The following is a 13,599-nucleotide window of genomic DNA, read 5'->3' as shown; positions in this document are numbered from 1 at the left end:
GCTCCCGATGAGCAGGTTGGCACCTTGCATGGTTGCCTCCGCCGCAAAGTTTGTGAATGTATGAGTGAATGGGTAAAAGGGAGGAACAAATTGTAAAGCGATTTGGATAAAAGCACTATATAAATGCAGTCCATTTACTATGAAGTACAAGGGTTCCAATTTTGTTGCATATCAGTTATCAAAAAGGGACTCTAAATGAGTATTCCACTGTCACCCAGGGGCCCACAAGAGGCATAATCAGGCCATGGATTTCACTTTCTCCACCGTTACCTCAACTACCGTATAGACAGCAATGGAATCCTGGAATTAATCTTATCCAACAACAAAAATCTCTTCAGACGGGGGTCCGACAGACAAAATCTTATAAAATAGGGGCCTACAGCCTAATGTGCATCAAGTTAGGGGGTCTTTGACACACAAAAGGTTAGAACCACTAACCTAGACTAATGAATAAATCTCAAGACCACTTAATAGGAATGGACAGATTTGTTGCAGACAAGTCTGTTAACTGTGGATCAGCATTGTGCTACGGGCCGCCATCTCTGTACTAGATAGCGTTGTGTGCTTGTTTGTTTGTTGTGCTTTCATCTTTTGTTGCTAAGCCACAAAACAAGTGTCCATTGGATTGTAAAGGCCTGGGTGCCTCCCTGGCCTGTCTGCCTGCCTTCCCTCCAGACTCAGAGACTCCATGCACAGACTGTACCGCTGGTGAGGTAATGCTTACCTTAATAAAAAAAATAACTACACTCCTTGTTGGCGAGACCCGAGAGGAAAGGCAGGTTGTGCGAAAGGCATGACCGGAAAGTAACTCGCTAATGACTTCTTATCAAACACCCGTTGACAAGTATTTGGTTGCTTTTTTTGGCCATTTTGCTAAAATGTCCTCAAGCACTAGTCTCTGCACCAAAAACACTGCATGTGCTTGTGAATCCAGATTCTACAGTGATGTTTTCTAATCTTAACCAAGATGAAATGGTCCCTGCTCTCACTAGGATTAGGACGGAGTTGTTCCTGCCCTTTTGTCACTGGCTGTAGTTCCTTGGGCTCCCCAGTGCCCTGGTTGCGGTGTTCTCAAGAGGAACTATGTCAGAAACCGCTAAACCCAGTTAATCCTCCACTTCCAGGGAACCACAAGCCATGGGGTGAATATGCAAAAAGGGTAGGGGGCTCATTCCTTCACCTGAAGGTAGGGAGCGAGAGGAGACTCTTGCTGTGCATAAATGGGGCTTGAATGAAATGACTGAACATGATTCAAAAGACAGTAACTTCAGGTCAGCATCTTCTTGGGGAAGCAGTTTAACTCAAAGGAGCACATCAATTTACCACACAGAGAGTGCAAAACAAGTTCCCATTAATGCCAAGATTTTATCTTTAGAGATGTGTAATAACGTGGAACACAACCCTAATTAAGACAAATAAGCTATTTAAAAGGTTTTATCTTGATAATGTTGTCGGAAATCTTAATTGAAATGCAAATTATCCTGGTGGCTTGATCCGTATAGTCATAACTTGTTTTCCAATTAAGATGAATTAAAATATATATATTAAAAAAAGTCATTAGAAGCAAACAGTGCACATCATCTTGAGATTCTTTTTTTAAAGGGGGTATATGGAAATAAAAACAGGAGTCTTGCTGCCATCCAGTGGAGAAATGACGGCACCAGATATGACAAGAGACGATCAGTGGTTGTGACTCACAATGTACAAAACATTATGCAAACCTATCACCGCAAACGGAGAAGAAAGAAACAGTTATTTATCTTTACTTTAAAAAAAAATATGTGTACATATAATACTCAATCGGACCAAAAGAGGGAAATTTAATGTAAAACCTATTCAGTGTTAACCGTGTAGCCAAATTCGACAATACAAAAAAAGAAGAAAAAAATAAATCAAATTTGGATAACGTTACTTATCACAATACGACACATTAGCCACACAGAGCACATGGTCCAGAATGTCTTTCTTTTCAGTTGCAGGGATTCTTCATGGAATCAATGATGACACCGCCACAGAGACGGCCCAAATTCAGCAGCTACTCCATCGCCGCCATAGGAGAGTAGTGTGGCTTGTTGAGACAAGAGTGGGTTACCCCGTTTCTCAGTCAAAGTGTGACCCGGGGCAGAGAGGCAGTGAACACAGTCAGGGAGGTGTCGCCACGCTGAGGCGGAGTTTAACACGTTGTATAATATCCCAACGAGGAGTGCGGAGACGAGTTCATCAGACGTCATCATTGAAGCGAGCGAACATGGCCTTGCGAACTGCTTGTTTGTAGGTGGCGTGATCCCAAACGACAGGAGGCTCTTTCTTCTTTTTCTGTTGAGAAACACAGAAAAACATTTCAATTGGCAATTCTCCCTGAACTATATATCTATCAGGGACGTGCCATCCATATAAGCAAGGTAAGCAGTTCTTACCCATTTTATTTTTATTTTTTTAAAGAACACTGAAATATTAAAATAAAAGTACTAATAACTGTTTGTTTGTTTTCATTAACACATTAACTGCCACAGTTTGTCCGTCTCATACCACTCTCTGCCACCACTCTAAGCCTATGGAGATGTTTACCTTCTTTGCAGGGCTATAACTTTTTTAATTGTATTGCTAAATTGACATTACTATGGCCCATTCAACATCGATTATCTATCCTTCAGGATGTAGGAACCAGGGTTTCGTTGTCCGGTAATTACCGATTTTTGACCGGCAAAATCTGTTGAAGTCCGACATATTTAAATCTCTCCGGTCATAATGTCCGGTGGAAATAATTCCCTCTAAGCACAATTTGAATTGTATTAAAATAGTTACATTTGTTTCATTGTTGCTTCACCAAGCAGGTCTAATAATGACAACGATGTGTGTTCTATTATGATATGTGTGTAGTGTTCTGATAACGACTATTGGTGAAGCGATGTCGAGATTCATTTGGGTTAGGCAGCGGGAGCTAGATTTGTGAGAAGCATGCAACTGTAGAGCCGCAGAGCTGACAGTTGTGCCCGCACAGTGCAATACTCCAATTCAGCCATTCGCAATTTAGCCGTTGGGTGGGGGGCGCTGCTGAGCGGGCCTGTGACCGGACCTGAGAGCGCCGCTGGCTCTGCGGCTCTGCAGTTGCATACTATTGGTTCTTCGTTGGGACGGAGGCAGAGATATAATAGTCATCACGCAACGTTTATATTTCACGATAATGACTCTGCCAGATTTCTCAGTTCTTCGCTTGATATAATTACAAATGACCAATATAACGGAATTCGTTAGCTCAGAAAAATGTGATTATAACAGACTGCTGTTTAATCATGTCGGGCCAACTGCGCACAGACACCTATTTGATTTCAAGTCTGCAGCAGCACGGAGTCTCTGGACTTATTTTATTTGGAATATAATGACTGTATACGCAAAAGTAGTCTAGTTTTAAGTTAAAATATTATAAATCTACATGCCTTGAGGATGTCATTCTTTATATAGCCTGCCTATCAATTGTTTTTAAGCTCAATAAACTCTGACCGGAATTTCTCTCATTTGTCCGGGAGATGGAAATCTTGCCGGACACTGAGACCGGCAACAATTTTTTCTAACGGAAACCCTGGTAGGAACGTTATACTTTTTCATTCATAGATTCACACGAAAATACCGTCTAGAATATAAATATGTTTTTATCGTTTTCTGCAGTAATTCCTAGAACGTGAGTTATAGGCATAAACGCATATATAGATTATCAACTGCCGTTTGTTGCCAATACACGTTATATTAAAAATGTCAACTGTACATGATCCTAAACGTTATGACTGATCATGCGCGGATGAACGGGGGGGGGGGGGGGTCGTTTATAATTCTGTGATAGTCAGTAAATGCTTTATGTAGTATGGGTGATATATTGATCAGAGCAGTTTGCATTAATAATAATAAACAATCACGCTGAAAATGACATCAGCGTCCTCTTACCGTTCGCCGATGAGACTGGAGGAAAGAGATCCCACTTATTTGACGTGGATCGCCTAGATCCATTTCCGGTTTGTATAATAATAATAAATGCCCAAATCATATCGATTATTGAGTTATGGCAGCGATCCATATGTACGGCTGTTTGTCTAGAGTCCCGCAACAATATGCGAGTGCCGGACACATTTCCCCGGTACACGGAGATCACCAGAGATCCATTTCCGGTTGTAACTCGCCCGATCACCACCAGGCGGCAGTATTGAAGCGTTGCAGAGTTGTGCAGGCTCCCACTGTATCAGCCGAGGCTGGGTGAGGGCATTCTGAATACCATGGCGAAAAAATTAAATATGATCTCAATAACGTCGTACGCCGTGGAATGGCAGAATTAGCATGACCTTGAAACACGTTGTACGACGTTTTTGGCGCATGATGTGTTAACATAACAGAAATCTCGTTGTTGGCTGCCATGCGTTGAGTGCCAATGACGAGATTTCGTTATTTAATCGTTATTTCTTTTATTAGCGATATCCATTCATTTTTCATCCATCCAGCCTCACGTTATCATTGGGAATGGCTCTGAGCTCGAAAAGGGCAAATACCGCCCCCTATTGTCTCCCGGATGGTATTGCACCCATTGGAATGGAGTCGATGGGAATGCATCAGGAAAAAAACTCCGGGGTCCACATTTTAATTTTGAGGCATGTAACCTGAGACTATTGCATCCACTGAGGGCACTGGAAGAAGCGTCGATTATGTGTTTCGGATTATAATGTTGGATCAATAAACGCGATCGATATTTGGAATGGCGATCAGGAATTGGATTCATCTTTTTGCAGAACATCTGATCTGAGGTAAGGACTTTATTTGACCAGTTTTGGGTTAGAGTTTTTTTTCACAGCGTTCACAACGTGTCTCCTGTGTGTGTCAGCTTTCCGTTAGCCGGTAATTACCGGTATTTGACCGGCAAAATCTATTGAAGTCCGACACATTTAATCTCTCCGGTCTTAATGTCCGGTGAAAATAATTCCCTGAGTCTAAGCACAATTTGATTATTTGAATTGTATTAAAATAGGCTAAAATTAAATAGCCTATGCGATGAACGAAACGATCATTACATTTGTTTCCTCGTTGCTTCTAATAATGACAACGACGTTGTCAGCGAGAGCTTAGTGCTGGGTGTGCGAACTTTTGTGAAGCTGCAGAGCCAGAGCAACAACAGCACAATGCAGTATTCCAGCAGTACTCCAATTCAGCCATTTTCAGCCAATGTTGGGTGGGGGGCGCTGCTGTGCGGTTCCCAGAAAAGAGCCAATAACAGCTGAATGAGCTGCTCTGCAGCGCCATACTCTTTGCAAATAAGTCGTTGCGAGGTGGAGAGAGTAGTCACGCAAACCACGATAATGTTGCCGTCTCTCTGCTTTCTCAGTTCTTCGCTTGATATAATTAATACAAATGTCCAATATAACGGAATTCGTTAGCTCATAAAAATGTGATTATAACAGACTGCTGTTTAGTGTCGGACCGACTGCCCACATACGCGGTCTATTTTATTTCAAGTCAGCAGCAGCACGGAGTATCGAGGGACTTATTTTAATTGGAATATATTAATGACTGTATACGCAAAAGTAGCCTAGTTTTAAGTAATACTATTATAAATCTACATGCCTTGAGGATGACATTCTTTATATAGCCTGCCTATCAATTGTTTTAAAGCTCAATAAACTATGACCGGAATTAATCTCATTTGTCCGGTAGATTGAAATCTGGCAGGTCACGGAGACCGGCAACAATTTTTTCTAACGGAAACCCTGGTGTGTGTACAGTGTGTGCGTAACATTAGCATCGATTTTTCAGCCCGCTTCTCTAGCGTGCATAAGTACACATACACTATCGATAATCTAGCGTTTATTTGAAAACGATTCATAAATCAGCCGGAAAATGACAACGTGTTGTGTGTATTCCAGTAAAGGGATATTACTGCAGAATATTTTTTTCTTTCTAGAAATGTCCAAAATTACTCGTATTCAAAACGGTATAAAAACGGAAATGTACTGATGAAAAAACAATCCGTTTCGTACATGTTGACTGCAAGCAAGTCATTGATAAGCGACGGGTGTATTAGACCCATAGCCATAATTTAAGATATAGTTTAAGCGTTCGCAAATGTGCTCGTCCTCTCATTGATTAGAGTGGTGGCAACCAAGCGATAATTCGGCATTCATCGTTGGCAACCAATGTGTTAAGAGTCATCTGTGGTCCCAGTGCAGCAGCAGTAATCCATTTTGTTTTAGTTTTTTGGCGCCACCCACAGGTGTAAGCACTCTCTCTCTCTCTGCTTTCTCTAGTGTTGATTCAAAAGCATGATAAGAATGCATTTCCACCACAGGCTTTGAATTTGTTCCTTCAGCCCGCTACCAATATGCCAGGGTAAGCATGCTTACAAACCAATCAGTAGCTCTTTCGTTCCGGTACGTTATCTGTTACTAGGTAAATTAGGATGTCTTTTTTAATCAACGTCATCATGCTGAGACTTTCGAAACTCCAACAAGCGGGCAACTTTTACAGCAAAGTCACAGAGGTGTTCAATTGCAAGGAGAGACTCGTGGATCTCGTGTTCAAGTAAAGGTAAGATAACATTATATTATTATATTTCAGCAGTTATGGCTGCTGGTTAATACGGCGGCGATGGCGATCTGAGTTAACTGCTGTGCTGCACTGTGTAACAGTGTCTGGCTGTGTGACGTCAACAACTGGTTATACTTTATTGATTTCCACCGTGTCTAATTTACATTTGAAGGTATGCCTTGTACTGTACTACGAAGTGGCAATCTCAGTCGACTGCTCCACTGGTTTTACTTTATTTAAGCGTTTGACAGCCCTTATATGGGCAACATGTATGGCCCTTGATTTGAAACATATCACTACTGGCAACCTTTTATTTTTTTTTATGTTATGTCATTTGCTCATAAAGTCTGCCACTAACTCTCTGCTTACTGTTTATTAGTAGGTTCTAGGGCATACATTTGCGTGAATGGCATTTCCTTGACACTGCACTCATCCATAGCATTTGTGCTTGGCACAATGTGTAATTAAGTGTATTAAAATATGTTTATGCTTACTAGGGATGCTCGATATTGGCTTTTTTACCGATACCGATATACCGATATTGTCCAACTCTTAATTTCCGATACCGATATATGCAGGGTTTCCCCCCCCAAAAAATGGAATAATTTCAGGTAATTAACATTAAATATCTCTTGTTGTGGAATTAACACAACATTATGCATACTTTTGACAATAAATAAAATCAGAATTTGTTCTTACTTGCTTGCCTGGGTAAATAAAGGTTATAGAAATGTAAAAAAAAAAAAAAAAAAAAAAATATCGGACATCCCTAATGCTTACCCAATCTCAAAGCTCACGGCACGTGCCTGATATCTATCTATATATAGATATATATTTTATATATATATATACACACTAACTTTTCACGTAAAGCTTCACACTTACCTCCACCGGCTCAGACCCTAAGCCAGGCCTATCGCTGCCTTTATGAGTGTCCCTAGACATGGAGAAATAGCAGGTTATACAAAGTCTCGAGTCCCAATGGTATAAACTAGGGCTGCCAATATTAGCATGTTAATTTTGGCGATTAATTTGAAAACTTCAACTTCAACAGCAAGCAGCACGGTGGGCTGTGTCAATTGAGGCATGCCTACCTCGAGCTTCCAGCCCAGGTGTTGTGGTGGTGCTGCTGCTGATGGTGCTGCTGATGCTGCTGCTGCGGATGCGATTTCCTTCTCTTTTGCTCTGGAGACTTCTGGGGTGTCTCTCTGGGTGGCTCTCTGGCGTTCAGCTAATGGGAACAGGATTATCAGTTGGTGATACACAGTGATGATATGATACCTTCTCTTGGGATTTATGCCCATTCATGTTCACCTACCTCTTTCTCCTGGTTCTCCAAAGCCTCTAGCTCCTTCTTGGACCTCTTAATCTTGAGATGGATTTCCATATTTTGCTGTTAAGAGAGAGACATCCATGAGACACAAATTGTACACCGTTGTTTAGAAGTAGCCCCTACAGGTTCACATTCAAGCACTGTTATCTGGAGTAAATCATGTATCTCTGGAGTTATAATCAGGAGAATTATTATCCGAGGTTGCAGATTATCTGGAGTAACTAGAGTTATTATGTGAAGTAACTCTGGAGGCCTAAATATTAAAGGCAACCAACTTGTGTCTAACCACGCCCAACTTGCGTCTAGCCACGCCCCCGCGGCAGCAGCAGAGCGGCAGCATTATGTAGCAGTAATCCGCCCTTTTTTACTATCCAGAACTAGCTCAATTGGCAGCGCTGCATTGCTGTGGATCCTACGGCCCGTTGCTGGCAAGTTCGATTCCCTTCAATTTTTTTTTTAACGTGCATTCGCATTCTTTCGCCGTTAAGTTTAGGCATAACTTTAAGCATTGTTTCGGAGTTGGTTAAGGTTAGGAATTGTTTCGGAGTTGCTTAAAGTTAGAAGGGTTAAATTTAGGCGCTGTTAAGGAGCTGGTTAAGGTTAGAGTTTGTCTTAGAGAATGGCAATAGACAGCCTATTTACGCGCTGCAGCGCGAGGCAATAGACAGCCTATTTCCGCGCTGCAGCTCTCTCGCGCTGCCGTGGTCACATGGGCGTATTGGCCAATCAGAGAAACGCTAAACACAAGTTGGTTGCCTAAAATATTCACGCACTCTGGAGTTATTATGTGAAGTAACTGGAGTTATTATCTGAAGTAACTAGTTATTATCTGAAGTAACTAGAGTTATTATCTGAAGTAACTGGAGTCTATGTTAAGTAACTGGAGTTATTATCTGAAGTAACTGGAGTTATTATCTGAAGTAACTAGAGTTATTATCTGAAGTAACTAGAGTTATTATCTGAAGTAACTGGAGTTATTATCTGAAGTAACTAGAGTTATTATCTGAAGTAACTAGAGTTATTATCTGAAGTAACTAGAGTTATTATCTGAAGTAACTAGAGTTATTATCTGAAGTAACTAGTTATTATCTGAAGTAACTAGAGTTATTATCTGAAGTAACTGGAGTCTATGTTAAGTAACTGGAGTTATTATCTGAAGTAACTGGAGTTATTATCTGAAGTAACTAGAGTTATTATCTGAAGTAACTAGTTATTATCTGAAGTAACTGGAGTTATTATCTGAAGTAACTAGAGTTATTATCTGAAGTAACTAGAGTTATTATCTGAAGTAACTAGAGTTATTATCTGAAGTAACTGGAGTTATTATCTGAAGTAACTAGTTATTATCTGAAGTAACTGGAGTTATTATCTGAAGTAACTGGAGTTATTATCTGAAGTAACTAGAGTTATTATCTGAAGTAACTAGAGTTATTATCTGAAGTAACTAGTTATTATCTGAAGTAACTAGAGTTATTATCTGAAGTAACTGGAGTTATTATCTGAAGTAACTTGAGTTATTATCTGAAGTAACTAGTTATTATCTGAAGTAACTGGAGTTATTATCTGAAGTAACTAGAGTTATTATCTGAAGTAACTAGTTATTATCTGAAGTAACTAGTTATTATCTGAAGTAACTAGAGTTATTATCTGAAGTAACTGGAGTCTATGTTAAGTAACTGGCGTTATTATCTGAAGTAACTGGAGTTATTATCTGAAGTAACTAGTTATTATCTGAAGTAACTAGTTATTATCTGAAGTAACTAGAGTTATTATCTGAAGTAACTAGAGTTATTATCTGAAGTAACTGGAGTTATTATCTGAAGTAACTAGTTATTATCTGAAGTAACTAGTTATTATCTGAAGTAACTAGAGTTATTATCTGAAGTAACTAGAGTTATTATCTGAAGTAACTAGAGTTATTATCTGAAGTAACTGGAGTTATTATCTGAAGTAACTGGAGTTATTATCTGAAGTAACTAGTTATTATCTGAAGTAACTGGAGTTATTATCTGAAGTAACTAGAGTTATTATCTGAAGTAACTAGTTATTATCTGAAGTAACTAGAGTTATTATCTGAAGTAACTGGAGTCTATGTTAAGTAACTGGAGTTATTATCTGAAGTAACTAGAGTTATTATCTGAAGTAACTGGAGTCTATGTTAAGTAACTGGAGTTATTATCTGAAGTAACTAGAGTTATTATCTGAAGTAACTAGTTATTATCTGAAGTAACTAGTTATTATCTGAAGTAACTGGAGTTATTATCTGAAGTAACTGGAGTTATTATCTGAAGTAACTGGAGTTATTATCTGAAGTAATTATTATCTGAAGTAACTGGAGTTATTATCTGAAGTAACTGGAGTTATTATCTGAAGTAACTGGAGTTATTATCTGAAGTAACTAGAGTTATTATCTGAAGTAACTAGAGTTATTATCTGAAGTAACTAGAGTTATTATCTGAAGTAACTGGAGTTATTATCTGAAGTAACTGGAGTTATTATCTGAAGTAACTAGAGTTATTATCTGAAGTAACTGGAGTTATTATCTGAAGTAACTAGTTATTATCTGAAGTAACTAGTTATTATCTGAAGTAACTGTAGTTATTATCTGAAGTAACTAGAGTTATTATCTGAAGTAACTAGAGTTATTATCTGAAGTAACTAGTTATTATCTGAAGTAACTAGAGTTATTATCTGAAGTAACTAGTTATTATCTGAAGTAACTAGTTATTATCTGAAGTAACTGGAGTTATTATCTGAAGTAACTAGTTATTATCTGAAGTAACTAGTTATTATCTGAAGTAAATAGAGTTATTATCTGAAGTAACTGGAGTTATTATCTGAAGTAACTGGAGTTATTATCTGAAGTAACTAGAGTTATTATCTGAAGTAACTAGAGTTATTATCTGAAGTAACTGGAGTTATTATCTGAAGTAACTGGAGTTAGTTATCTGAAGTAACTGGAGTTATTATCTGAAGTAACTGGAGTTATTATCTGAAGTAACTAGTTATTATCTGAAGTAACTAGTTATTATCTGAAGTAACTGGAGTTATTATCTGAAGTAACTGGAGTTATTATCTGAAGTAACTAGTTATTATCTGAAGTAACTAGTTATTATCTGAAGTAACTAGTTATTATCTGAAGTACCTGGAGTTATTATCTGAAGTAACTAGAGTTATTATCTGAAGTAACTAGAGTTATTATCTGAAGTAACTAGTTATTATCTGAAGTAACTGGAGTTATTATCTGAAGTAACTGGAGTTATTATCTGAAGTAACTAGTTATTATCTGAAGTAACTGGAGTTATTATCTGAAGTAACTGGAGTTATTATCTGAAGTAACTGGAGTCATTATCTGAAGTAACTAGAGTTATTATCTGAAGTAACTGGAGTTATTATCTGAAGTAACTAGTTATTATCTGAAGTAACTAGTTATTATCTGAAGTAACTGGAGTTATTATCTGAAGTAACTGGAGTTATTATCTGAAGTAACTGGAGTTATTATCTGAAGTAACTAGTTATTATCTGAAGTAACTAGAGTTATTATCTGAAGTAACTAGTTATTATCTGAAGTAACTGGAGTTATTATCTGAAGTAACTGGAGTTATTATCTGAAGTAACTAGTTATTATCTGAAGTAACTAGTTATTATCTGAAGTAACTGGAGTTATTATCTGAAGTAACTGGAGTTATTATCTGAAGTAACTGGAGTTATTATCTGAAGTAACTAGTTATTATCTGAAGTAACTAGAGTTATTATCTGAAGTAACTAGTTATTATCTGAAGTAACTGGAGTTATTATCTGAAGTAACTGGAGTTATTATCTGAAGTAACAAGTTATTATCTGAAGTAACTAATTATTATGTAAGGGATAATGTATAGCTACGAGGTCATTGTCGCAAAATAATTGACCGGCACTGCGTTCTGGAACACAGAGGCGCAGCCGAGGTGTTCTAAACGCAGTGAAGGTCAATTATTTTGCAACAATGACCGAGTATAGCTATACATTATCCCGCTTATTACATGGCTAACTTATTAACAATATACGTAATTCATTTTACACCATCGACAAGACGAGATCAAATGCAGACGCAGTTGTTCTGTTGCTCCTCTGTCATCGGCAGGTGTGGAAGTGATTGCACCTGATGTAGTGCAGCTGTGCGAGATAAAGCTGGGAACGAGGTTATAGCTTTCGTGACTGCGATCAAAATGCTTGATTGTGATTGGTCAATAGCGCTCTGTTGCCCCCAACAGTGGTCATTATTGCGCGTTGCCCATAGCAGCTGTGAATTATCAAGAAATAATTGACCGATGTTAGGGGCAACCGAGCGCTATTGACCAATCACAATCAAGCATTTTGGCGAATGTTAAAACGCCATGTAATAACTGGAGTTATTATCTGGAGTAACTGAAGTTATTATCTGAAGTAACTGGAGTTATTATCTGGTGTAATACTGACATTATATGGTAGTACCTTGTGGAGGTCAGAGAGCTGCTGGTGGCGGGTCAGAGCGTCCTTGGTGGGGAACTGTCTCCTACACAGCAAGCAGGCAATCTTCTTCCAGTCGGTCAGCTTGTCGTCTTTGTCGTCCAACAAGCCCTTAGAGGAGCGCGGAGCGTCGTGCCTCTCCTCCTCCACCTCCTCGTCGCTGCCTGCAGCGTAGTCTGACGCCAGAAGGCTCAGAGAGCCCATGGAGCGCTAAGAAGGCGGCGCAACAAGAACATGTTAGAAGCTAAATGAACCCTTCAGAACATTAGGCACAAGTCTGTTTTGAATTATTTTCCCACATCTATTTGTAGTTGTGACATCATTCCAAATCACTTTGGTGTCCTGAAAATGGCCCTTCCGCTGCCAGATTACATTTTCATGCTAACAAATGGCTAAAAGTGTGTGATCTGCTTTATATTAAACAAGGACACACAATGTCATAAATGAGAAGCATTGTTGCATGCATTGAACTATTCTTATACAAAGTGTCATGCCCTTGAGCTGCCACTATGGGCAGAGTGGCTAACCGTGAGATAATTACTGACTGAATAAATTACAACTAAGTTAGTTACTGACTGAATGATTGACTAGGTTAGTGTCAGTCCGTCTATGAGGTGCTTCACAATGTTCACATCTTAAACAAAAGTTGGTCCACCTTCTCTCTGTGCTTCGTTACCCCATGCAGATGTGACTATGTGTTACTCATAGCAGACTGAAGGTCAAATATTTAACACTTATACTGGATTCTTACCTTTCCTTTCTCATCTTTCTTAGGGGGAGCGAGGGGCTTCTTGAAAAGGTCGTCTCCGATTATGCCCTGTACAGGCAAGACGGAGGGGAGTGATGAGAAATGACAAATAAATAAATTAGTAAAACATAAAAGTGAGTTATATTAGCAAGTCCAGCTAAAAACAACTGATGTGAAACCATTCATTGTAAGTACAGTATATCCACGTAGTTTGAGTATAGACAACAGCAGTGAACAGAAAGCATTGGTATTGAAGGTGTTTCCTAACCTTCCTCTCAAATATAGCGAAGCCCGCGTCGGCCGCCTTGGACGCACTCCTGTCCTCGTGCCTCCCGCTCTTCAGCAGCAGCGACGGGGAGCGGACACTGTCCTTCTGACGGTTCTGGATCTTCGCCCAGCGCTCCATGTCTTTCATGATCTGAGGGAGTTGACACATGTTAACCACCTGTCCCATCAAGAACACATTTCACAC

The 13,599-nt window shown here is 39.2% G+C and overlaps 1 protein-coding gene across 4 annotated transcripts in view; it reads right to left on the bottom strand.

Moving 5' to 3' along the window:
* Positions 1-1,291: 1,291 nt before the first annotated feature.
* Positions 1,292-13,599, bottom strand: part of rbm6 (RNA binding motif protein 6) — a 51,218-nt gene continuing 38,910 nt past the window's right edge. For all 4 annotated transcript variants that reach the window (XM_084316565.1, XM_084316566.1, XM_084316567.1 and 1 more), the window contains exons 17-23: positions 13,396-13,545; positions 13,131-13,196; positions 12,365-12,589; positions 7,880-7,954; positions 7,656-7,792; positions 7,447-7,498; positions 1,292-2,316 (exon numbers count right to left, since the gene is read on the bottom strand). In XM_084316565.1, coding sequence (XP_084172691.1) covers positions 2,221-2,316; positions 7,447-7,498; positions 7,656-7,792; positions 7,880-7,954; positions 12,365-12,589; positions 13,131-13,196; positions 13,396-13,545 — 801 coding nt within the window. In that variant the 3' untranslated portion in view covers positions 1,292-2,220. The remainder of the gene's footprint in view (positions 2,317-7,446; positions 7,499-7,655; positions 7,793-7,879; positions 7,955-12,364; positions 12,590-13,130; positions 13,197-13,395; positions 13,546-13,599) is intronic.

The sequence above is a fragment of the Notolepis coatsorum genome (genome assembly GCF_963971535.1).
Source record: "Notolepis coatsorum genome assembly, chromosome: 6".
Lineage (NCBI taxonomy): Eukaryota > Metazoa > Chordata > Actinopteri > Aulopiformes > Paralepididae > Notolepis > Notolepis coatsorum.
The sequence above is the reverse complement of the archived record's forward strand: the minus strand, read 5'-3'. Positions and strand labels throughout refer to the sequence as shown.